This window comes from Pyrus communis, chromosome 3, assembly GCF_963583255.1.
Source record: "Pyrus communis chromosome 3, drPyrComm1.1, whole genome shotgun sequence".
NCBI lineage: Eukaryota > Viridiplantae > Streptophyta > Magnoliopsida > Rosales > Rosaceae > Pyrus > Pyrus communis.
The window spans coordinates 12,807,401-12,833,102 of NC_084805.1; the positions used below are offsets into that span (position 1 = coordinate 12,807,401).

At 35.1% G+C, this 25,702-nt stretch overlaps 3 protein-coding genes, 1 long non-coding RNA gene and 1 pseudogene across 4 annotated transcripts; 4 read left to right on the forward strand and 1 right to left on the reverse strand.

Moving 5' to 3' along the window:
* The first annotated feature begins 509 nt into the window (after positions 1–509).
* Positions 510–3,694, forward strand: LOC137730173 (uncharacterized). The gene is made up of 3 exons (XR_011068095.1): positions 510–720; positions 2,894–3,445; positions 3,539–3,694. It is a non-coding gene; the product is annotated as an uncharacterized lncRNA (long non-coding RNA).
* On the forward strand, positions 983–2,823 carry LOC137730172 (uncharacterized protein At2g29880-like; annotated as a pseudogene).
* A 60-nt stretch (positions 3,695–3,754) lies between the features above and the next one.
* Positions 3,755–4,308, forward strand: LOC137728193 (uncharacterized). The gene is made up of 2 exons (XM_068467055.1): positions 3,755–3,764; positions 3,842–4,308. The coding sequence occupies exons 1-2, from the start codon at positions 3,755–3,757 to the stop codon at positions 4,306–4,308; spliced, it is 477 nt and encodes a 158-aa protein (XP_068323156.1).
* Positions 4,309–5,550: 1,242 nt separating this feature from the next.
* On the forward strand, positions 5,551–12,582 carry LOC137730230 (telomere repeat-binding factor 1-like). The gene is made up of 7 exons (XM_068469298.1): positions 5,551–5,793; positions 6,135–6,321; positions 6,480–6,697; positions 7,967–8,051; positions 9,323–9,406; positions 11,458–11,868; positions 12,415–12,582. The coding sequence occupies exons 2-7, from the start codon at positions 6,172–6,174 to the stop codon at positions 12,427–12,429; spliced, it is 963 nt and encodes a 320-aa protein (XP_068325399.1). The 5' UTR covers positions 5,551–5,793; positions 6,135–6,171; the 3' UTR covers positions 12,430–12,582.
* Positions 12,583–22,647: 10,065 nt separating this feature from the next.
* LOC137730079 (cysteine-rich and transmembrane domain-containing protein WIH2-like) lies at positions 22,648–25,199 on the reverse strand. The gene is made up of 3 exons (XM_068469145.1): positions 24,988–25,199; positions 24,667–24,841; positions 22,648–22,891 (listed from the first exon to the last, which is right to left on the reverse strand). Exons 1-3 carry the CDS (start codon positions 25,037–25,039, stop codon positions 22,846–22,848), a joined length of 273 nt encoding a protein of 90 aa, XP_068325246.1. The 5' UTR covers positions 25,040–25,199; the 3' UTR covers positions 22,648–22,845.
* Positions 25,200–25,702: the final 503 nt, after the last annotated feature.

Consider the following 25,702-nt stretch of genomic DNA (forward strand, 5'->3'; position numbering starts at 1 on the left):
TTCCCAGAAAGCTGCTTTTCTCAGAGAAGGGGTTTTCAGGAGGCCTTGAGATGAGCAGCTTCTTAGTGCATTGCCTCCTAAGAGTCACAATTTAAGAGTTGCATTTCTAGTTTCGAAATTGGTTTCTCCTCGGATATGCTCTGGTATGATAGCAAGCGGGGTGTGAGGGTAATTTGTGTGAGTAAATGAGATATATTAAGATAATGTTTAGTTTAAAAAGTAAGTGTGGGGTTTTTTTTTTTTTTTTTCCAGTATGTGAGGTGTAAATAGCAATTTGTGGGGTGCTAATAAAAAAAAACCATCTTATAATTGGGAATTTATCATTAAGGGGGTGTATTCAATTAGGATTCTGAGAGAGTTTAGAGAATTAATAATTCTAGGGCTATTCAATTAGAAATTTAAAAGATTTTATAAAAATTTTGGTGTATTCAATTGAGATTCTTAAAGATTTCTTACAATTCCCTATAAATTTAGGTGTATTCAACTGTTACTTTTTGAAAGTCTCTAAAAGTTTAGGTGTATTGAAAAAGGAATTGGATTTGAGTGGATTTGTGATTTGGTGGATTTTGGAGGATTTCAAGGTGATATGTATAAATACCAAAGAGATTGGCAAATCTCACCTCAACCCTAGAAACTTTGAGAGATTTTGAGCATGCTGCTCTCTGCTCCAGAGAATGTTTTCTCCGGTCTCCGTCCCGTCATTTCAAATTCTTTGCGAAGGTACAATCTTTCTTCCTCTGCAACTTCTTCCCATTGTTTCGAATATTGTAAGCCTCCTGTTGTTCTTCACCTGCTTCGATTCTAGGGTGTCCTTGTTGTGTAATATTACTTTTGTGCTCGTTTGTGGTATAGGATTATGGGTTTTGTTTCTATTTTTTTGGGTTTTTTTTTTTTTTCAACGATTTGTTTATTTTTAGGGGTTTATTTGGTTGGCATTGTTATATGTTCTGTGGGGTTTTTTTATTTTTTTTTTCTCCAGCGATTTGTTTATCTTTTAGTCTTTTTGTTATATGTCAATCTGTTGTTTATACTATGCTTGTAATCCCTATTAATCAATCTGTTATTATCATGTTATGCTTTTTTATGGTCATTATACTTGTTGCGTTAATAATATGTCAATCTGTTGTCCCAATCCTTTTTATAGTCATTTATACTTGTAATCCCTATTATCATGTTATGCTTTTATTGTCATGTCTCATTGTTTTATTGTAATGCATCATCTAGTAAGATTATAAATGGGAGATTCACAACAAGAAAAGAAAAAAGGAAACTATAATCAGTGGTCCGTTCAAGAGAACAACATGTTGAGGCCGTAAACAATGGATGGCATGATGCTAATGGCATAATAAGTAAGCAAACCATAGAAGCCAAAATTGTTCCCGCGCTCAATGAAAAACTTGGGTGTAAAAAAACTGAAGATCATGTTACGAACCGTATGAAAACATTGAAGGGTCGATTTCAATCAATTTGCAGCTTTTTAGACATAGTTCTGGATTTGGTTGGGACCCTGTCACAAAGAAGTTCACAGCTAGTGATGAAGTATGGGAAGGTTTCCTTAGGGTGAGTTTTTTTTTCTTTCTTTTTCTTTAAAGAATATATTATTTACACATGATGATCGTTCATGTTTATACATTTTTTATTTAACAATTTTATTATGTTTTTATTTTTGCTAGTCTCACCCAAAGAGTCAAGGTATTCGCAAAGAGACATTTGCAGACTATGAAGATTTGATGACTGCTTTTGGTGACGGAACAGCTAAAGGAAATAACTCGATTGGATTGGGCAATGATACTGATGCCACAACATATAGAGTTGAAGAAAGTAGGCCAGTCAGAGTAGACGAATTTCCTCCCTTTGATGAGAACGTCGAGCAACTTGATCCATTATTCCAAACGCCGTCCTATGCATCATCTTTCCTAGATGCAAATTCTGAGGCTCCCGCTGCTACACTCGTACCAAAGCTACTTCCAAGGAAAAGATCTCGACCTGAGTCTGAACCAAAATTAAATGGGACTACCTCTCATATCTTTCTAATGGAAAAAGTTTTTGTTGGAATGGATTCGATTGCTGCAATTGCCACTGAAATTCAAGGAATTCATTGCATAATGGCGAAAAGAGAAAAAGATAGAGAAAAAAAAAAAGAAATGGAGAAAAAAGAAGAGGAGAAAAACAACAATGTGTGGGATGCTATCAAAGAGACTCCAAATTTGGATTCTCGTAGTCGTTACAAAGCAGTTGCGTTGGTTCAAAAATTAGGAATGAAAAAAGAGTTCTTGAAAATGACACCAGAAGAACGCTCATAATGGATAAAATACAGTATGGAGTGAATGCGGTTATTTTAGATTTGTTTACATCTTGGAGTATTTACTTTTGTTTGATAACATGTTGACTTTGGTTTGGTTATTTCAAATTTGATCTTGGAGTATCTAATTTTTTTGATAATACGTTGACTTTGGTTTAAATGATAGAAGAAGTAGTTTGTTTATTTGCCCAAGGTATTTTCCCATTCCATTGGTCTTCTTAACATGGAATATTAATGCCATGGTTTGTATAAGTTTCGGTTATTTCCTGAGTTCTTATTTTTCTGTATTTCGAATTGCAAGGTGTGGTACTAGTTTGAATTGGCTTTGATTATCTCGTTCTGTATTTCCTTAGCTAACAAATGAACAGAGACTATATACTAAATGAATAATCGACCATTAAAAGCTACGATGTTGAACAGTTGGTTGCTTGATTCATGTTGTGAAAGCAAAATCATGTATTGTGCTTCGATATTTCCCCACTACTTATCTTTTGATATCCTGCAGAGGAATGAGTTATTTGCATGAGAAGTAGTTTGTTTCTTTACCTTTCTCTCTATTATGTTCTAATGGATATAGTTTTGTTTTTTTAGGTGATTCTTTATATAATGTCTGAAAACATGTCTGAAGAGGAAATGGAAAGAGAAGATGAAGAATATCATGAAGCCATTAAGTTACTATTGATGGCAGTACAAGCAATAGTTCAAGTGCTAAATGCGTTAATGGTTATTATACATGATGATCATATTGAACGTCCATTGGCTCGACGACCTATTAGTAGAACTGGATACGATTATATTAACAAGGTATTGAATGGGGATCCTCAAGAATTTCGAGTGCTATATAGGATGTATCCGGATGTTTTCTTAAAGCTATGTGACGTCCTTACGGAAAAGGTGCATTTGAAGGGTACAAGATTTATTTGTATTGAAGAAATGGTTGCTACATTTCTACTCACTATTGGTCAAAATTCTTGATATTGCCAAACTCGGGACGCATTTCGGCGGTCACATTTTACAAGCAGCAAAAATTTCAACAACGTTTTGAAGGCCTTGAACACAATTGCACCAGATTTGATGGTCCAACCTAGATCCACGGTGCCTACTAAAATAAGAGAAAGTACAAGATTTTACCCTTATTTTAAGGTTAGTAATTAGTACTTATCTTAACCATGTCCTGGTTAAACTGGTTTCATAAACATATTCTTAGCTATGTATTGACTCTTATAATTATTTTAGGATTGTGTTGGAGCTATTGATGGAACACATATACCAGCAATGGTATTGGGACCGGAAGTAGCAAGCTATTGTGATCGTCATGGTAAAATATCACAAAATGTATTAGCTGCTTGTAACTTTGATTTGGAATTCATATATATTCTTAGCGGATGGGAGGGTTCAACTCATGACTCCAAACTATTACATGATGCTGTATCAAGGAGGAATGGACTTAAAATGCCAGAAGGTTTGTATTCATTCATTTATTTATTTATTTACACTAGGATGTACCATAAATAATAACTTTATGTGTTTTAATTTTAGGTAAATTTTTTCTAGTGGATTGTGGATTTGCAAATCGTCGTCAAATTTTAGCACCGTTTCGAGGTGTTCGATATTATCTCCAAGATTTTGCTGGTAATGATCGTGACCCTGTAAATGCGAATGAGTTGTTCAATCTTCGACATGCTTCCTTGAGAAATGTAGTGGAGAGGATATTTGGTGTATTCAAATCTCGATTCACAATTTTTAAGTCTGCACCTCCATTTCCAATTAAAACACAAGCAGAGTTAGTGTTAGCTTGTGCAGGGTTGCATAACTTTCTTCGTAAGGAGTGTCGTTCTGATGAATTTCCAATCGAACTAGAAGATGATGAATCTGAAGATGAAGAAAATGATGATGAACTAGGTAATCAAACTCAAGAGCAACAACGACAGATTGCTAATGCATGGAGAGCTGGCATAGCTACAAATATGTGGACAGATGCTGTGAATGATAGCATTCAAAGATGAGAAATAGAGAATTAATTGTTTTTACGAATTGGAGTATGCAAACACCTTGAGAGCAGCGATATAACCTCGGACTTCACATGACGTAAGTTGCTTAATGTGTGTATGAAATTACATGGCACGGTGACAGCTAATATGGAAGTAGGGCCAAATTGGGTCAAGGTTGTATATCTATATAGACTTGTTGTCACCTTTGATACCTAGTTGAAAATATTGGATGTAAACTTAGTATTGCGATTTGGTATTAGTAGGATGACAATTTTGGCTCGTAATGAGAAGGAAAGTGTTGATCAAATTCTTTACAATTCTCTAACCCCATGTAAAGAATTATCTCACAATTTATGTGAATTCTCTGGAAGTTATAATTAATTCACTCAAAATGTATGGGAATTCATTTTTTTTTCTCTCTCAAACTCTCTCAAATTCTATAGATTTAAATTCCCTGAAACTCTCTAAGAATCATAATTGAATACACCCCCAAAGATTCAATATTTGTACATTCCTAAGTTTAACGTCATTCAATTAACCGTGTCAATTGATTTGATTCTAACCTAAGAAGTTTGATTTTATCCTCAATCTTATAATTGGAAATTTATGGTTAAGATTTCATATTTGTAATTCTTTATCAAATACATTTGAATGTTGGCAAAAACGAAAAAGTTTCATGATTTTTCAAAATACTTTTACACCTTGTGAAGAAATGAACAAGTAGAAGAATAGGAAAGATTGAGACTTATTTATTCATGAATAGCTCTTTAAAGAAAAGGTTCTAGTTCGATCCACTAGATGATGATGATGATGATTCTGGCATCTCATTGTCCTCGTTGTTTCATTTTATAATTTTTTATTCTAAGCATATAAGAAACAAATTGTCATTCACGCCTTCTGCCCGCTATCCCCGCTAGCACCGTTTCTTCCTTGTTGTTGTTAAAACAGTAATTAAAAATTAACTAAATTAACGAAATTTCAAAATAATAATCCGACGACTTATATAAATTGCAACACATCACATCCGTAATTTAAACTCGCAATAATATAAATATCAAAATTAGAGCATATCTCGAACTAGTTCAACTTTTTAATAATATTTCAACATATTTAAGTTCGAATCATCCTTCTCCACTTAAAATAAAAAATAAAAAAAATAAAAAAATCACAACTTGAAAAATATGGTGTGCCAAAATTTTCGTGTAACAGATAAATAGCTCCGGAGCCCCACACATGAGTGCCCTTTGTACACGTCACTGCCATATCAGAGCACAACGGAAATTGCATGTCACTCTTGGCCAGCAAGGCCTGAAACGGATTTTTCGTGTCGATCCGCAAAAATCCCAAGTGGACGCTAGAGAGCTGCGACCAACCGGTTCAACTTCCCCGGACCCTCTAAACTGAATTCATATCAAATCACAGAGCCCTGACCACCGAATTGAATTTAAACTTGGCAATCGAATTCATATTGAAATTCGATGAATCAGACGCCGATTTCTGGTAACTTTCCGTATTGCTTCGTGTAATTTCGATTCTTATTGTCTGGATTCTTGAGTTTTCGAGGTGATTTGAACAAATTCGTGACATTTGATTGGGAAATTGAAATGTATTGGGTTTCCCTTTTGAATAAATGCTGGGAATTTAGGTTTTGTTGTGTTTCTGTGGTATGGAAATTTCACGTTCGGCTGTTGTATTTTGCTATGGATGCTTTTAGCCTTTTAGCGTATGAATAATAATAATAATAATAATTACTGGTGTTCGTTTACACTGCTTTTCAGTTTTGAACGTTTAGTGGTGTTTGTTTTTCGATTTTTGATGTGTTTACTTATGTCGATTTGCAGATTGATTCTGTGGCGGAGTTCCTCTGTGTTACCCCATATGGGTGCTCCTAAGCAGAAATGGACGGCCGAAGAAGAATCAGCCCTTAAAGCTGGAGTTATCAAACATGGCGCAGGAAAATGGCGGACCATACTTAAAGATCCAGAATTTAGTGGCGTTCTGTATACTCGCTCAAATGTAGATCTTAAGGTAGGGTTCTTTTAACACTATATACTTGTTGTACTACTCATTTTGTTGGACATGAAGTGTACCGATGCTTTTATCAAGTCTTCAATACATTTTTGAAACTATTTGCTGGCCTGTGTTCGTATGGAGTATTTAATTTTATTTTGTATCGTCGTGGGTAGGATAAGTGGAGAAATATGAGTGTCATGGCAAGTGGATGGGGCTCTCGAGAGAAAGCGAAGACAGCACTTAGAAGAATACACCCGATTTCTAAACAGGATGATAGCTCTATTCCTCTCAGTACTACTGTTCAAAGCGATGATGAAATGATGGATGCTAAGCCTATTTCAGTTTCCAGTGAGACCCAGCAGATTTCTGGCCCCAGAAAATCTATTGTGAGGTTAGACAGATTTCTTGACTTTCGAATTCTTGTTTTTAAAAGTCACTGCCAAATCTCGCAATTAAATATTGCCCATCTGATATATTTTCTATTCAGTTTTTGAGGACCAATAACTCTTGTGCAATTCAGCAGGTTGATTTGTTTGTTAATGTCATTCATGACATCTTGAAGGGTTTAGATTGGTTAGTTGTGCGAGATTAGTGGCTTCATTTTGGGAGAACTGATTGAACTCTAAATAAAATATTAAAACTGAAATGTACCCAGCATTGCATCTCTCTTGTTGACATGTAGGAGTATTTTGTGTGTGACTCTTATTATGATTCAGAAGTTCACTAGTTGAGTTCTCTGTCCAAATTTTTCATAATTTGACATGCTAAATGTTGTGGACCAGTAATCTTTGTTGCATGGCTTATTTGTTTATTTGTAGTTTACTGTGGTTTGTGATAGGCTGAAGGCGGGTTTGTTGTTCCGTCCACCCTCCATCAATGCTTCTTGGATCAATCAATTGTCCAACTAGTTACTTCATTTTTAAGGGTGTTAGGGTTCTGATTAAATTGAGAAGATATACAAAATCAAATGGGGTGTCTAAAATCTTCCAGAGTGTTAAATCACTGTCATTGACATGTACACGAGCATTTTGTGTATTGAATTTAATGTATCATACATGTACTCCTTCAGTAGGTATGTTATGGCCTCTTGATCGATTTCACTAGAGAGATGCTTGCTCTTATTCCATGATTTGTAGACACTTACCTGGTTTTTCTATTTCCTTGTGAACTGGACTGATCTTTACTGTTGCAAGTACATGGTGGCCCCTTAACTTGAACAAACAATTATATATTATAAAACAATAGAGAACTGGTTGTTTGAACAATAGTAATGAACATATTTAATTTGTAAGGGGCACAAAAGCAAAAGGACAGCGGTCATCTTTTTGAATTCATAACTTCTTTTCCCAAGTTGACTATATAATCTCTATAGTTAAGCAATAACATTAGATTGGGGGATACTTACAAATGTTTCATTCCTTTTGTTCAGCACTGAAATAATCGTGGTATTAAAGATAAAAATTTCTGGTGTCTTTGTTATTTGCAATTATCATAGGTGTTGCTGCTATTTTATCATTTACAATTATAGACTATAAGTTAGTTATTATTCAATTAAATCAGCCTACTAGCTATTATTCAATTTTTTTTTTTCTAGTCATACTTCAAAATTTTAAATTCTGCTGTAACTTTGATGCTTAATTGTTGTTGTTAATGCTTGTAGGCTGGACAATCTTATCATGGAAGCTATAACTAGGTTGAAGGAGCCTGGTGGATCTAATAAAACGACTATTGCTGGATATATAGAGGTAGCCTCTATGTCTGACAAAAATTATATATGGTATTTGCAATTTTCTATGGCACATCCCACTTCATTAGTATGTGGTCATAAATTGGTTGATTATATCAAACCATTTATTAAATGTTTCATGAAGTTGAAAAATATCACGAGCTAGTGATGTAGTTCAGTGTGCTCACTCAGCTAATATTTTCATAGTGAATAAATAAAGGAGTTTATTGCATTTCGATTATATGGGGCTTCTCACTGCTGTTCTAGAAAGCATCAGGGTTGGGAATATAAGAACAATTGCCAGCCACATAAAAAAAAAAAAAAGAAAAAAAAAAGAAAAAGTAAAAAAGGAACATATATTAAGCTGACGGTGCATGTGGAACCCTCTCTTCATTGCCCCTTGCAGGGAGGCTCTGTATAATATTCAGACATCCTTGATTACACACATCAGTTTTTTGGTTGCGGATATTTCGCTTTAAATTTTATATTACGCGTTGCTTTCTCTATTACTCTTTGTTTGGATTCCTTGAGGATATTTTGTCTCCTTTTTTGCTTTCAAGAATTATGCAAAAGGTAGTGAAGTGTGAATGTAATTTAATCCAAGGATCCACTGATTAATAAGCTTGGAGATTGGCAATATTTGGTAATGAAATAGCCTTCAGTCATATCATGGTTCAAGACAAGTGGACATTGTTATTGACATTGTCATGAATTGCTCTCTTGGGTTTCAAATTCATTAAAGTTTAAGAAATTAAAAAGAAAAAAAAAGTTTAAAAGAGTGGTTGGACCTGTGTTTAGTCCATACACCTTTTCCAAGAGAAATGAGTTCTTGCACAAGTCTCGTTAACTTTGAATGTCCGGTTTCATCTCCTAGTGTAACGTAAGTTGTAAAGTAAACCCCGTGTATGATAGCCTACCCTTGTCAAGAAGAGTGGTTATGAAAACAATGCCTCTATTGCAAGGCAAGCCCCTCCCTCTCTTAAACTTAAAAAATAAACTGACATTTTGCAACACTGCACAAATGACATCTACTCTGGGTTCACTGATACGAACTTGTATATCCTCCCAAGGTTAAGTACACGAAATCAGATACTTCAGATAGGTTATAGTTCAATTTGTTCATACCGCTGAATAAGCTGAATAAGATCTACAATAATTTTAACAATAATTATGCTACGTAAGGCTACATCTATTTGTCATTTTATGCTATCGAGTTGTGTAATATGCTAGCATTATTTTCTTGCTGTCATTTTGTGTAATCAGCTCACTTTCAGAGATTTTATTTTGTAGGACGAATATTTGGCTCCTCAAGATTTCAAGAGGCTATTATCTGAAAAATTAAAATACCTGACAGCAAGCCGTAAATTGATTAAGGTAAATATATTGTGGTCTAATAATCTCAAAACGTTGTCCTATATGTATAGCTTTTGTGGGTTTTTTATTGGTGTTAGATTATGTGGTTTTTGTGGAACAAACAATTAATGATTACTTAATGTGCATGGAGTTGTCATTTTTATACACTTACAAGTAAGTTGGACTTAAAAGGTCAGAATTGTCGCATGCAATGTGGTTTTTGATTGTTGTATGGCAAGTAATCAAACGATGTACACATGTATAAAAAGGTTAGGTTTTCCGAGGTTTGTCATCATATTGGAAAATGTACTCCAAAAAAAAGGATCATTTGGGAATATGCCGCATACTAGAAAGTTCTGGTTGATAATAATGGGGCCAAAGGGGTAGGGAGATCAAACTGTCGATTTGGGTGTGGGAGCATATGTTCATTACACGTGCCACATGACAAGAATAATTTTAATAACTATGTCAATTTACTCTACACATGAAAGGAAGAAATTTTCATAGGTGATTGGCAACTTTATGCTTGTTCTGATTGAAATTCCTGTACATGGTAATTTCCGGAATTAATTAATGAGGTTTAGGAGATCAACTATTTAAACAGTCTTGCAGGTTTTTTCATCCTAGATTTTCTCTATTTTTAATCATTTGAGATCTGATTGATCACACGATAAATTGCACTTTTCTATGGCCCATGTAGTGCCTTTTCCCTTGGTTCCACCAATCTGGTCAGACTGCTAAACACTCCATTTGTACGAGCGTAGGTCTATTCTTCTTTTATGCTCTCTAAATTCAATAAAAATAGTTTTACGCGTTGTATTTTCCATAAATCTCCCGAACTTTTTCTTTATTTGAATAAATCGGTATCTGGATATCTTGAATTGAAAAGAACTTTACCGTTTAAGGCAACAGGTAGGTATCTAAACGGGTATATTATCTCTCCTTGGTTTTCCTGCTTCTCTCAGTCCACCTTTCCTCTTTTTACCTAGTAGTATCCCTCCCTTTTTTGTTTTCATTGTTGGCTTTGGGGATAAGGCCAAAAACAAAGGGCGAGAGAGAACACAATACTCTTGCTTTGTGGCGAAGGATGCAGAGGTTCAAGTCGGTATTTTTCTTTTCCCTGCATTCGACTCTCTCTTTCCTTCTGTTGCCCACTTCGATTTTCCCCCTTTATATTAGGGCTTAGGGCTTCAAGATAAGCATTTCTGTCCGATCTCAGTGTTTCTGTAGTGGTCCCATGATATAGGTTTAGCGGGGGCTTAATTTGTCGGACTCTGATATGATTGGTTTACTTTTATGTTTATTACTTTCTTTCGTGGTCCATGTTTGCATGTTGACAAGAGTTGGGCTTTGATTTTTCCATGGTAGTAGAATGATTGACTGAGAATTTTACCTTAGTTTTTCTTAGATTTGGTAGATAAACAAAAAAAAAAAAACTGCGTTCTTTTGACGGCTTATTGTTCCCCAAACTTTGAATGCAGTGAAGATATGGGTGATTGAACTGTTGTAAAATTTTAATTTACTCACATATTAAAAGTTTAATGAAATCATCCACCTACATCTTCTTATCTGATACAATACTATACTAAACCAACTTTTACATAAGTAAATGGAAGTGTTAAGACATGATTTATGAATCACAGCTTCAAGAGACTTTGTCTAAGGCTTGAGAATCTTTGATCACATTGGTTTTTTATCTTGGACAAAAAATGGAAATGTAATGCCATATTCTGCTTTTAAATACGTTTTTATATATGGTTATTTTTTATTTAAATAATGGGGTATTGATGCACATATTTACTACGTAAAAGTATGGAAATGTTGATGAAATCAAGAAAATATTGATATCGAGGATATTATGATATCTAATGCTTGCTGGTACTTGGATATATAATTTACTTGGTCTACAATACTGGCTTGTCCATGTGCTTCAATTGGGATTTTCTTTGTGAAAAAAAGAAAGGACGCTAGTTTATGATTTGATATTCCTCAAGGGATGTTAACCCTGGAATTGGATATGGTTAGAGTTGATTAGAGTTTGATCTTACTAGTTTGTGTTTTTGTTTTGACAGGTAAAACGCAGATACAGGATTGCACCTACTCCAGCGTTATCTGAAAAAAGAAGAAATACCTCAATGTATCCTTTTGAGGGAAGACAGATGGCATCTGCTTTTGAGGGAAGACGTATGGCATCTCCTTTTGAGGGAAGACCAATGCTGTCTCCTTTTGAGGGAAGGTATATGGCGTCTCCAAAATTAGAAAATGATGAGGGTACCATCCTGATGAAAGCCCAAATTGATTTGGAGCTTGCGAAGATGAGGACTATGACCCCCAGGGAAGCTACTTTAGCTGCTGCTCAAGCAGTGAAAGAGGCAGAAGCTGCCATTGCTGAAGCCGAAGAGGCAGCCAGGGAAGCTGAGGCTGCTGAAGCTGATGCAGAAGCAGCAATGAAGACACTAAAAGGAAGAAATGCTACGAAGATGGTGAGGTTCACATAGCATATTTTCCTTTTTACGTTGAATTTATTGATTCGGCTTGGTTTGAAATGCTAAAGTAGTGAGTTTATAATCTTGGCTTGAGTTTATGTTTGCTTTTAGCAAAAAGTCAGTAATTATTCTGACAATTGAAAGTCTGCCTGTGCAAATGGGCTGAATGCTTGCTTAATGAGTTTATTTACTTTACCATCATTAGAGAAATCCCCTTTGTTGTTAAACACAAGTTATGTTTATCCCTGCCCAGAACCTCTCTTTGCAACTGCACTCCAACGAACACACGTATTCTGAATTTGTAGATCGTTCTAATATATATTTAAACTGTCATTGTAGTAGTTGTGGATATATCTGGCGTTCAGTCTAGTTTGGCATTTATTTTTTTGTTTAATGATTATGATGAGGCCATACATGCCTACTCTCTCTCTCTGTGTTCTAATTTTGATTATTGTAGATAGGGTTTAGGGTAATTGGATTATAACTTTGATTATCTTTCCCAAGCTTTTGAATTAAATTTCATTTTACTGTCAATATATGCAGATGAATCGTCCCTGAATGAAGTTCGAAACATGCAAGGGCAACGAAAGATAAGTTTCTTGAGACCGGACACATGTTTTATTGTAATTAAACTATGTTACCAAATTCACCTACACAGAGACGGGTGATTTGTATTATGATTAGTTTCAATGTAGGAAAGTCTGGTTCGCTGCAGTTTTCATTTCCTTTTGCAAACTATGAAGCTGCGTCAAAATGCAGAAAATTAGGACTCACAGTGGGATAGAAAAGTTAATTTAACAGCATCTCTTTTGTTGTTGTAATTGTCTTGTTATTTTTTCTTTTCCTTGTTTTTCTTGGTCTTCAAGATAGAAGCGGAGGCGGCTGTCATCTTCGTCTTTGAAGGTGATTTTTGCTACCCGCCACGCTCCGCCCTGCCCTGCGCGTTTAGAGTGGGGTCTTGCCTACTAACCAGAGAGGGCTGAGGGCATATACTGTCATAGGTTGAGTTAGTTCATTCATACAGCAACAATATGTATATGCTTTGGATCCTACTGCTTAGTCTCAATGATATAGTTTTGTCCTCTTTGTTTTGAGCTTATATTTATGTTATTAGGATGATTGCCGGCAAATACGGTTGGAATATAATATAGAGAAATTGACAGAAATGGGCCATTTCCATATCTTGAGACTAAAATAGGATTTTTGAGATATGCACAGACTACGCAAATGATGTGCACATAAATTTTCTTGAAACTTAAAATGACCAAATTACCCTCCCGTATAAATGGGTTATTGCAAATACTAAGTTAGCATTTTCTCCTTCCTTGTAAAAAAACCTCTCTCACAAACCCTGCACGACGAACGGCAAAGAGAACCCCTAAACCTTCCAAGCATCACTCTTTCCGGTTCGTCTCTCTCTCTTATCTCTCTCTCTTTAACCTGATCATCATCTCCATTTTTGCTTGTAATTACTTGTTTTTTGAATTTGGTTTTTTGGATTTGTAGAGATGGCAAGTCGAAGAAAAGAATGAAAAGTAAATGATTTTCATGTTGGTTATTACCAACTGAAAAGAAAACGTGAAACAAGGAGCAAGCAGCAAACTGAAAGAGATTGAGAAATAAGTGCAAAATCTCTCCTCGTCCTTCATTCCTTGGGTAATTGAGTTTGTCTCTCGTATTAATTTTTTTTTTTTTTTTTTGAACAAATGGTATCATTTACACTAAAGCGGAGGGGGATAGGCTTATCCTCACAATGTGCCAGTAATAATATGGTTCAAATTCGTCTTTAGTGAAAATCAAAACTAAGACCTCTCTCTTATAAGAAAACAGAAACACCACTAGACTACAGTAGTAAGTGACAATTCTAATTAAATACATCATCTTGAATTGGTGAATGACCTCGCACAAGTGCTTTCATCTTTTGAAGTATAAAAACGCTCATCCTAAGAGAGTTTAGAGAAACTTTATTCGAACACAGTGGCAAGTAATGTTCGTTCTACTGTCTACACTCATATATTTATTTTGTTAAACAAATTTTTATCTTTAGACTGGAGGCCCTCAATGACTGTTGTTTTTATTTTCTTGTGTGGGAACATGAAATCATTGGAGAGCTTGAATAAAAAATTTACATTAAAAATTTGAGTGGGATGCAGTACCTTTAAAATAGGCCATCAGGCTAGCCACGGGCCAAATGTTTGTGTTTAGAGCAACCTCACTCCAAGAAAATAGCTTAAGATTAGGCAACCTATTCTCCCAACCTCCCCAAAATCACTACAGCCCTACCCAATCAACTGGGCTCTAGTGGAGCCTGACAAACCACACGGGCTAGAATTGCCTAGCCCACTAACTGAAGTGATCTTACATCAGGCTGACGTCAATCACGTTTTTAATTTTTTTTTTTTTTTCTCTGTCAAGCACATGGCTTTCATGCACAAAAGAAGGAGAGTGAGCCAACCAAAAGCAGATGGCGGGGCCCACTTGCAGCCGCACTCAATTCCATGCCAACGACTAGGGCATGTGTCCAAACTTGGGTCGTAAGATTTATAATCAACGGTCCAAGTATTTCCAACTTTAAAAATTTTAAAAATAAAAGAAAAATCAGAAAAAAAATTCAAAGTTACTATGGGTGATGGCACAATCCAACAGTCTATATTAATGAAGTTTGATAAAATAAAAGATATAAAAAAAGTTCAGAAAATAAACTTAGAAATTAAAAAAAAAAATACAAGATCATGACACTTGGGCCTCTGAGATTGGTTGAAAATGTATCCAGATAAATTGTATTTTCGGATAATAACACGTAACGGACAAGATTGGTTAAAAATCATATCCGAAATTAAACATTAAATTATTTTTATTATTCATTAAAATAATATTTTAATACAAATCGCTTGGACAATTCATTTTAGAGGTGGAGATGCACTTGGGCAATTATTGTTAACTAAGATAGAATTACCTTAGCTTAATAGACTGGGCAGTAATTGCTTGGGCAATTTGGTAGGGGCAGGGCCGGTCCTAAGATTTTTGAGACCTGGGGTAACACCAAAAAATGTGCCTTAACTTCATAAAAGAAAATTATTTGTTTTCACACGTAAGACTTCGATAAAATCATTTTAAAAAGCATTTCAAACTTAATAATTTAGAAACAAGGAAAAACTAATTTATTTTATATCAAGAGATGGGAACCAAAAATTAAAGTTCCTTAATTTTAAACAACAAAAACATTGCTTCTGATTAAACCTCTTGATCTTTTAGTTGTATTTCATAAGTTTAAACTCATATGAAAAGAAATTTGTAAAAGTTGGAAAGTAAAAAAGCACATATAGTGTTTCAAACCCGAGACCTCCTTGTAGTCTAACTTCTTTATCATTTGTAGGGGTGAGTACGGTTTGGTGCGGTTTCAATTCGGTTTGGTTCGGTTTAGTGCGGTTTTGAAGTCAAAATCAAAATGAAACCAAACTGTTTGATTCGGTTCGGTGCGGTTTCAATTCTGTTTTTGAGAAAAAAAAATTACCGTTTAAAATTGCACAAAACTGCATCAAAGGTGGATTCAAACCTGCAACAAAACAATAGCAAATTCTTCCATAATCTGCGCCATATGAGAAATCAAAGCTAACATTTTGTAGGGATTCATGCACGCCAATGGCTGATCATTTCATTTTTTTTATATGAACATATAAAATCACATTTCATATGGTCCACAGGAGTGGTAAACAGGGCCGGTTTAGAGATTTTTTAGGCCCGGGGCGATGTCAAATAATGTGCCCTCATTTTATATAAGAAAATTATTTGTTTTCACACGTCAAACATCGATAAAATTAAACTTAGAAAAACACTTTAAACTTAATAATTTAGAAACAAGGAAAAACTAATTTATTTTGTATCGTGAGAAAAAACAAAAAAACTCTGGGTTTACAAGTAGATAGATATGAGTTTTGTTTTTCATCTGAACTTTTAAAGTGTTTTTGTATAAATCGTGATGTTTTTTTTTCTTATTTACTAACCTTTTCAATATGGGACTAAAAAAATAATGATATTTTTGAGTCTTTAATTGATATGTATAAGTAATAAATTGGTAATAAATTAAACTTTTTGATGACACGTTATATGATTTGTAAATTTGGTCAACGCTTTACTCTTTGTGGAAGATTAGGAACAAATATTTAAAAATAACAACCCACATAGCTACTAGCTATTAATTAAAAATAAATTAACAACCAAACAAAAATTCGTAAAAATTGAAAAGAATAAACATGCACTTAGCATTTTACTTAGGTAATTTTAAACAACAAAAACCATTGATTCTAATTAAACTTCTTGATCATTTAGCCAAATTTTATATATTTATACTCTTATGAAACGAAATTTGTAAAAATTAAAAAACAAATAAGCACACATCCTGTTTTGAACCCAAGACCTCCTCATTAATTCCAAATGACAAAACCACCAATTCTAGTTAAACTTCTTTGTCATTGAACCAAATTTTATGAATTTATACTCTTATTGACACAACCCGACCGAGATCGGGGCATGCTGGCCGTCATGTGGAAGTGACGTAACCATGTGCACAGTGCGGAAGCTAATAAATAATAATAAAAGTATGAATAAATAAAAACCAGCTATACACAAAATAAGAACATACATGTGCAAGCGTAAGTGTGAAAAACAAAGTTCAGAGCACGGAAGACCTAATGCAGTTCGGGAGAAACAACACTACATAAACACACCCAAAGGTGGTCCTACACTAGTGATAATCTGTCAGATATGCCGGGAAAATCCTCTGGGGAGCCACCACAAGTGCTAGCCAACTAGAACCTGAAGGGGCGCAAAACAGAAAGTGTGAGTGGCAAAAACAAAGCTTTTCAAAAACCATTTCATAAACAAAGTTCTAACCCCTCACCGTAAAACCTGTATACTTCCCAGAAAATAGAATATACATATACATACATATATATATATATATATATATATATATATATATAAGTCATGCTAAAAAATATGCCATGCCAAATGTCTCGAAACAAAATGCAAGTACTCAGGTAACGCCAAAACAATGCCATGTAATTTGTCAGCCGAGTCACCTAACGTGACCTGTACGGCTGAATATAGAGCTCAAATCTCCATCTCACTAACTATACTTGCATACGAGTCGGAACCACCTAAAGTGGTCTGTACGAAAGGACTGGGTGTATAATAAGTACGCTCAAGTGCTACGATCACGTGAAGGCTGGGCGAATAATTGCGGGTCACCTACGAGTCGAAACCACCTAAAGTGGTCTGTACGATAGGACTGTGCACCTAACTTGGATCCAAGATGAGCGTGCGGTGCGGGAGGTGAACATCACGTGAAGGACTGTGCCCAACTCTGGGCGGGAGCACTAACATCGGGGGTGCAGGTTATGAGCTCTCTATGCATCTCAAATCATTACTGAACATAAACATAAATCATAACTCACATGACACTTACCTGTGCGTTCGCAGCACCAAACATATATACATATGAGACTAATAATGCATAATTAAATGGGCAAATATAATGCATGGCATATAAACGTATAAACGTTTCATTTCACTTTCTGGGAAAAACATAAGTATATAGGTATATACGGAAAACCAAAAACCCACTCACTAGTATGTAGAAGGGTCGTAACCCCCTTGCCTCGAGTGACCGCACTCGTCCTCGGGATAAGTCTCACCTATATGCAAAACAACTATAAAAACGTTAATTTTAAAGCACATAACCAACCTTACGAAATAACTTCTCATACAAAGCTCAAATGGGGTGTATGAATACACCAACGTGATTTACTCAACCTCAGGAACATCCCCATATTTTTAGAAAAATTTTCCGACGCCGCATGCGCCCCCACACGCCAGCCAAGGCACGGCCACACGTGCCTCCCATGCGTAGGCACGTGCCTGGCACACTGACGGCGTCAGTTAACCCCGTTAGGAATATTCCATTAAATCTAACTGATGTCGTTAACGCCGTTAGGAATATTCCGTCCAAACTGACAGAATATTCCGTCATCTTCTCCGGCCAAACTGACGGCGCCGAAAAACCGGGAAATTTTTAAAACTTTGTATCTTCTTCGTTTTTCAACCAAATTTCACAAAATTGGTACCAAAATGAAGCTTACAACAAGAGGAACAAATCCATACCACTTTCAAGCACTAAAACCCACGGAATCTCGCCGGGAAAACACCACCAACTCTGGCCAAACTTGTAACTCACGATCCCGACGTCCAAAACCTTCAAACGAACCACCCTGAGCCTCCTAAGGACCTCACCAAGCTTCCTACAAGCTTGAAATTCCCAAAAACACAAGAATTAACGTGTGCATGAACAGTGACCAAATCGGGGGATCCCGAGTTCGACGTGAAAACGAAGGTATCCTTACCTGAAATGGGTATGGTTGAACTCCTAAGGACCTCACGAGCACGAATATGTAATTTGTTTCCTCAATCTGTGAAGGTTTTAATGGTTTTGGGTGACGTCCGTACAAAAAGAATAGGAAAGGGAGAGAGAGAGAGAGAGAGATATTGGGCCCCGGACGGTCGCCCTGCCTGCACTGGGCCTGGGCCGGCCCTGGTGGTAAAATATACACAATTTTTACTTTTTATTTTTTATTTTTTATAATTTCTCCTAAGCATGCAGAGCTAGGTAAGAGAGAGAGAGAGAGAGAGACTGATGAGTGATAATATCTCTTGAATGGGGGTGGAAAGGGATGACATTCTAATGTGGTTGAGTTCATACTAAATGTATGGAGTTTAACAAATAATCAATTAAAACATGACATCTAATTTGAGGTGTGATTTCAGTTTGGGTGCGGTTTTCAAAAGCCAAAATCGAAACCAAAATGTTTCTAACACTGCGGTTCGGTTTCAAAACTGCAAAACTGAACCGTTCGGTGTAGTCCGATTTGGTTCCTGTTTTGGTTTCAAGTGCCCACCCCTAATCATTTGGCCAAATTTTATAAATTTATACTTTTATGAAAAGAAATTTGTACAAATTGGAAGGTAAATAGACACACATAGTGTTTCGAAGGCAAGACCTCCTCTTTAATGTCAAACAAGAAACACCACTACTTCTAGTTAAATTTTTTTATCATGTGACCAATTTTAAAAATTTATATTCTTATAAAAACATATATGAATATACTGCCTTAATAACTTTAGGGCCCCCAACTGTTTTTGACCCTGGATACGGGTGGAGTTGCTCTTAGCCCGAATAGCCCCCTCTACATTTAGCTTTATGGCTGGAGATGATCTCAAATCACCAAAAATTCTTTTAAAAGTATTTGATAGAAAAAGGTAAAAGGTAAAACTGTTTTTGGGTTGATAAATATTTGAAGTGTTTTTGCTATGAGCTTCCTTCATGAAACACTTCAAGTGTTGTTCTGGAAAGTACTTGATTTTTAAATTTTAGTGTAATTCAAATAGAAGCACTTTTGAACAGAAATACTTTTTAAAGAAGCATTTTCAAATGGGCTATTTTTTTAGTACATCGATATTTTTACATTAAGGGACAAACGGGCTATTAAAGATGAAATCAAATTAAATTTCTCAAAAGTTTATTATTCACCAAGAAAGTTAAGACTCATTTTTAGTTACGCCTTCTATTTTGATTTCAATTTGTTCCATATAACTTAAAAGTCACTATTTTATTTCATAAAACTCAAAATTCGTTCCACTTTGGCTTATGGACTATTTATTCTCTTTGAAACTTATAGGTCGCATCCTATAACAAATAATGAGACTCAACATCTAATAAGACTATAACACATGTATAATAAATTTAATTATAAGTCTCTATTTATCAACATTTAACAATAAAAGAATATTAAGCTTAAAAGGAATTGAAGAGATAAAGAAATAATAAAAAAACCCACATAAGAAACTAAGATAAGGGGGTAAACTAGGATCAAAATAGCACAAGGAATCGTTTTCGATCAATTATGGAGTGAATTTTTAGTTTCATAGAGACAAATTTTAAATTTAAGGGGGCAAACTCAAAATTGAGTTTCAGGGGCAAAGTGAAGAGAATTTTGAGTTTTAGGGAGTAATGACTCTTTTGAGTTATACATCTCTCTCTTCTCTCTCTTTGCCACCGGCCATCCCCTCTCCGTTCCTTATAATTATTTAATAAATTAGGCCTACAACAATATCAAATTTAATTTAAAAAAAAAACTGAAAATTGCAACTAATAGTCTGAATCCGTAAAACGTATGAGCTTCAAGGACGTGCAGTTTGAGTTTTTATTCTTCCTGCTTAATAAGGGGTAAATGTAATTTTTCTACTTAATTATAAAGGCTTGAAAATCATGGGCTTGCTTCGTTGACCTATACCTAATAATAAATATAAGCCGTCACTTAGTACTATGATCTAGTGATATTCTTCTTTACTTATAAGAGATAGGTCTTAGGTTTGATTATTGCCAAATGTGAATTTGAACCACATTATTGCTAGCCCATTGTAAGGCTAAGCTATCCCCCTCCCTCGTAGTATAGAACGTATCGTTTGTTAATTTTTTTTTTATTATTATAAATATAAGCCTATTGACTAGGTCTAAAACAAAAAAATAATTATTGACATATGGCTAATTGTTAAAGATTTCTTCGATTTATGCGGATGGAGCGTTGAATGTCAATACCAAGCTGGGTGGTGTTGGAGTGGTGATACGAGACTGGAGGGGTGGTTTCTTGGCGGCAGGGGAGCATCTGTTAGAACCAATCAAATGTCTAGTTTATAATATATAACAATTGCACAGTTTTTATTTCAAATGAAAAAAAAAAACTCAACGACAAATACAATATATCAAAACATAAACACTTAATGAAATTGTATATAAAATCACAAATCACTGACTTGTTTCTTGAAGATAGAGGCTTGCAGAAGCAATCTCCTAAGATAGAAATTCGTCCCTACACCAATGCAGCAGTTCAATGGACGTCTATCTTGCAGGATACAACTATCTAATCCAAGTTCTTGCACTCGAACTTGGATTCTTGGCGAATTGGTTGTAGTGTTTCTATGAGAAGTATGAAGAATTCAGATGGAAATTGTTGTCTTTGTTTCTGATTCGACAGCCATATATATAATGGCGTAAATGAGCAGTTAAAACCGTTCATATTTATCTTTAAGAACGGTTGTAACCGTTCATGTGATCAGTTTTATTCTTTCGGAAAAAATTGAATGCAAAAATCAAAAACGTAAAAATGATACTTGGGTTTTTCGTCCATCCAGGCCCAAGAGCCCCAAGGGCCAACGCCCATCTTTGACATTTAATATATACACCTAAACCCTCCAAGTCTAAGGCCCAAGGTCCATGACTTTGACCCAATTCATTTCAAACTATAAGTGAGTGAACTCACTTATAAAGATGTAGTGTTAAAGTTGTTTGGGCGACGTGGGACTGACAGTCCCACATAACACAAGTTCCAACAGCATCAATACCCATGCATCACTTATGTGCCGCTCCTGGAGTTATTTGTTGTGAGGTACGGATTGCAATTGACCGAGAGCAAGGTTTCAACAAGTCGTGGTGGAGAGTGATTCCATGAATAACAGCACATAAGAGGACCTATTCAGACTCTTATTATATGTCTTATAATTCCTCATATTTTCTTCATAATCTTATTACATATCTTAAAATTTTCATCATTCATTGTATTCTTGATTCGAAAGAAGGAAAAAAAATCTCTTATTTTCTCATAAACCAAATATGATGAATCTCAAATTCATATTGTTGTGAAAAGAAAAATTCAAATTCAGGTCAAAATTCGAAAGGTCTTCATTTTCGTCTTAGGCTTCAATTTGAATAAGGACAACTCTGTAAGTGATAATGGGGAAGGGGAATAAACTCAAGACTTTAGGCGTGCAAGAGTGAATGCTCTTAATCAACTAAGCTACAAACGACTTGTCCATTAAACTCATAATGGATACTTGAACGGTGAGCAAATATGGTATCATATTCCGGATGTTTCTAATTCATTATCTAAATAATTCTGAATATAAAGCCTTTTCCCATGTCATAGGTTGTACTTTATTCCAACCTTGCTCCTTTTTTATTCAAATCTTCACATTTCCTTGCTTTGATGTAAGATTGCATGACAGCCACCTCAAAGTAGAAGCATTTTTCATGATGAGAATCCTTTCCGGATACTCGTTGTGAGGATTCTAGGGATCAATTCGTCTTAAATGTTCATCATACATCATGTAACCAGCTTTTGTTAGATACTATTTGTATTCAAATTTTTAATAAAAAATTCAAAATGATTTATGGTTGTAGGATGATTGATGGACGGATATACCGTTCATCATACATCGTGCAACTAATTTTCATCAGGTATTGTTTGTGTTCAATTTTAAATAAAAAAATTCAAAATGATTTCTAATAACAGAATGATTGATGGACGGATATAATGAACTGATCCTAGGATTCTCACAAAAAGGATTCGAATAGAATGCTATTCCCATTTTCCAAAGCATCACCACAAAGTTTCTCCAGCTCAAAGGAAATATTCCTCCAGCTGTTTTTATCCCCAAAAACAAAATCCAACCCATCACCTCAATAAAACCCAACAAAGTCATAAACCTATAAGCTTCCAAAAAATCATAGTTGTCCAATGTTGTACTCCTGTAAACAACGTCCAAATTTTTTGTCCATCTTGATAAGAATTATGCTAGCATTAGCCGCACATGCACGAAGCTAGCACAACTCGAGTTGAGAACTCAAATGAAATAAGATAAGCGCATAGAAAATATCAACCAATGTAACATTCAAGCAGAAGTTCATATTATATATAAAATTCAGGGGATCGAATTTTGTTCACAACCGAAAAGGAAAAAAAGGAAAAATAGACAAAATAACAGAGAAAAATCTGACAGCCCAAATCAGGGAATCAAATTTTGTTCACAATCCAATCAAATGGACTTCACTTTTCACTTCATATTTTTGATCCAGAACTCCAATCAAAAGCAGGCATCGAGCAGACAGCAACAGCACAGAGCAGCCAAACTGCAACATTCATAAAATCGGATAACAAGTTGGGAAAAGTGTTACACATTGGGAAATGCAGTGCACCTTAAAAAGAAAGAACAGTGACGTACTTCCCCTGTCTAGAAACGACAACATTATATAGGTGTACTACAGAAGATTATTGTCGTATTACAACCTCAAAAACATCAAACACCGCTTAAATGACTGGGTTGCCCTTGACTCTGATGACATAACATAGCATGAGTTTCAATTTCGAGAATGATCTAATAAATAGACAAAAATGACTGATTAATGGAATGCATTCTTCTAAGCAAAGAATGTAATCTTACGTGTTTTAATTTTTTCATACAGATCATATTATTAGTTTACAATGTCACAGCGGATTCGCCGCGCATGCTTTTTGTCCCTTTTTTTTATTTTTATAAAAAATCAATATAAAATGTTGATGTAACTTAATCGTAATCGTTCAAGTAAGAAAAAAAAAAAGAAAATGAGAGATTATGTAGTCAAACTCGAATTTAATAAGATTTTAAAAAACTTTAAAATCTTTTAATTAACTACATTAAGATTTACATTTGGCAAATCTAGGTGTAGTTAATTAAAAGATTTTAAAGGATTTTGGAATCTTTAAAAAACTTTAAAATTAGGTCGTTACTTTAAAATCTTTTAAAATCTTAATGTAGTTAATTAAAAGATTTTAAAGGATTTTGGAATCCATTCAAATCTAGGTGTAGTTAATCAAAAGATTTTAAAGGATTTTAAAATCCATCCAAATCTAAGTATTAAAAAAATTAAGATTTTGAAGGATTTTAATAAGTTGTGGATTTTGTGGGATTTGAGAGTAAGAAGTATATATAACAAAGACTAAAGAGAATTCAATCTCACCCCCTAGGATTTCAAATCATTTTCCATCTGGATGATCCTCAAATCTCTACTAACCCCAGCCACACATAGGTAACCACCATATACTTTGGTGGAATATGTTATTATGACCCCTAGACCTTAATTAGGCATGTATGATCATCGAAGGACATGATCGATCTAGGATTTTGGTTAATACTATGCTCTAGCCATTCTGATTTTTTAATGTATGTAGTACTACAAGCACTCCTGAAGTACCACAAAGTATGTTTGTGGCAAAAAGGCAGTCGGTGGTGATGGTTGTTGATGGTGTAGTGCTCTCAAAAGCTCACCAAAGTTATGTTGATCTATCAATTGAGAAAGAGATGGAGCCGTGATTGTGTGAAAGGGGACCCGAAAAAAGAGGGGATAAAGTGGCTGTTGAGTACATTAGACAAGGGGAAAGATTTTTATTTTTATTTTTTTAATAAAAAAATTTTATGAAAATCTATCACAATCCACCAAAATCTACAAACTAAATTCATTCAAATTCTTTAAAATTCATATGAATTTTGTAAGAATCTTAAATCCTCCTAAATTCTATCAAATCTATCACTTTTAAAATTCTTTAAAATTCTTTAAAATCTTAGTTTGACTAGATCTAGAATCTTCTTCCGTTGGGTAAGTACCTCTCCACGAAAAAGGGTAATTTGGGAACAAAAGTCATCGCCCTCCGGCCAACACCAGGACTATTCATGTGAACCCACCTTTCAAGAAAAAGGGTGTAAACCAGGATTGACTAAAGGACAACCACCCGGGACCGAGTTGTGCCAAACTCAACAAGACCAACCCAGATCTGAGTCAAGACAACTCAGTTTCACAGATTTTACAAAACGAAATACAGAAAGTAAAAGAAGTAGAAGAAGAAGAAGAGTGAGAAGGAAATTACATACCAGCCCTCCATACAACCACTGCTGCTGCTGCTTTGTTGTTGTGGGGGAGGCTGGGCATACTGAGGGGCGTAGGGAGGAGGGTACCCTTGGGGGTACCCCTGAGGTGGAGGGTATCCCTGCGGTGCATATCCCGGCGGCGGATAAGCGTCTTTAGGATATCCTTCCGGTGGATAACCTATTCCAATTCCAAACAAAAGTGGCAAAAACACAAATCAGAACAAAAACCAAGTCACAAAATTCAAAACTTCATCAAACTACTTCGACTCTTTATACAGATCTAAACAACATTAAGAAAAATCCCAAACATGGAAATCTACTTACCCTGAGGTGGAGGAACACCAACAGGGGGCTGCTGCTGGTTGTAGTAGCTCATTGTTGTTGGCGGTGTTAAAAGTAAGAAAAAACAAAACACCCAGAAAAAAAATCTGAATTTTTATCTTTTGTTGCTGGGGCTGTTGCTCTTTTGCTTCTGCAATAAGTTGAGAAAAGTTATAGAGAGAGAGAGAGAGAGAGAGAGAGAGAGAGAGAGAGAGAGAGAGGGGAGGAGGAGGAGGAGGAGGAGGAGGAGGCGTGGGGATTGGTTTTCGACAGGCTGGGTCGGATGTTCGTTTTAAATACGTTATTTGTTTTTATTTTTAATTCTTTTGTATCCAATAAATAAATTGGAAAGGCTGCAAATGTTGAATGAGGACATGGGAAAACTTGTATAGGGCTTGACTTGCTACTAGATTTCGCTGAATGACACTATAATCCATTTAAAACTTGCCACGTGTCAAGTTTTAAATATATTTTTTTATCATTCTTTTATATTTAAAATTTTTATAATTATTTTTTTAACTAATTAATATATTATATATATTAATGTTATGTTTCCTTTTTTATTTCTTTCCCCCTATTTTTTTTCTTCCCAAATCCCCCCTTCCCACACTTTTGTTTTGCCGTAGGTCATAGGACTCTCTCCCCTTTCTTTCTTTCCCATTTTCATTTCTTTCTTTCTTTAAATAAAATAAAAAAAAGTTATGCACCCACTCCAAGT

Coding starts and splice junctions, on each gene's coding strand:
- LOC137730230 (XM_068469298.1), top strand. CDS start 6,172: ATGGGTGCTCCTAAGCAGAAATGGACGGCCGAAGAAGAATCAGCCCTT. Junction 6,322..6,479: donor GCTCAAATGTAGATCTTAAG/GTAGGGTTCTTT, acceptor CGTCGTGGGTAG/GATAAGTGGAGAAATATGAG. Junction 6,698..7,966: donor CCCAGAAAATCTATTGTGAG/GTTAGACAGATT, acceptor TAATGCTTGTAG/GCTGGACAATCTTATCATGG.
- LOC137730079 (XM_068469145.1), bottom strand. CDS start 25,039: ATGAGCTACTACAACCAGCAGCAGCCCCCTGTTGGTGTTCCTCCACCT. Junction 24,842..24,987: donor TGGTGTTCCTCCACCTCAGG/GTAAGTAGATTT, acceptor GAATTGGAATAG/GTTATCCACCGGAAGGATAT. Junction 22,892..24,666: donor AGTGGTTGTATGGAGGGCTG/GTATGTAATTTC, acceptor TGAATGTTGCAG/TTTGGCTGCTCTGTGCTGTT.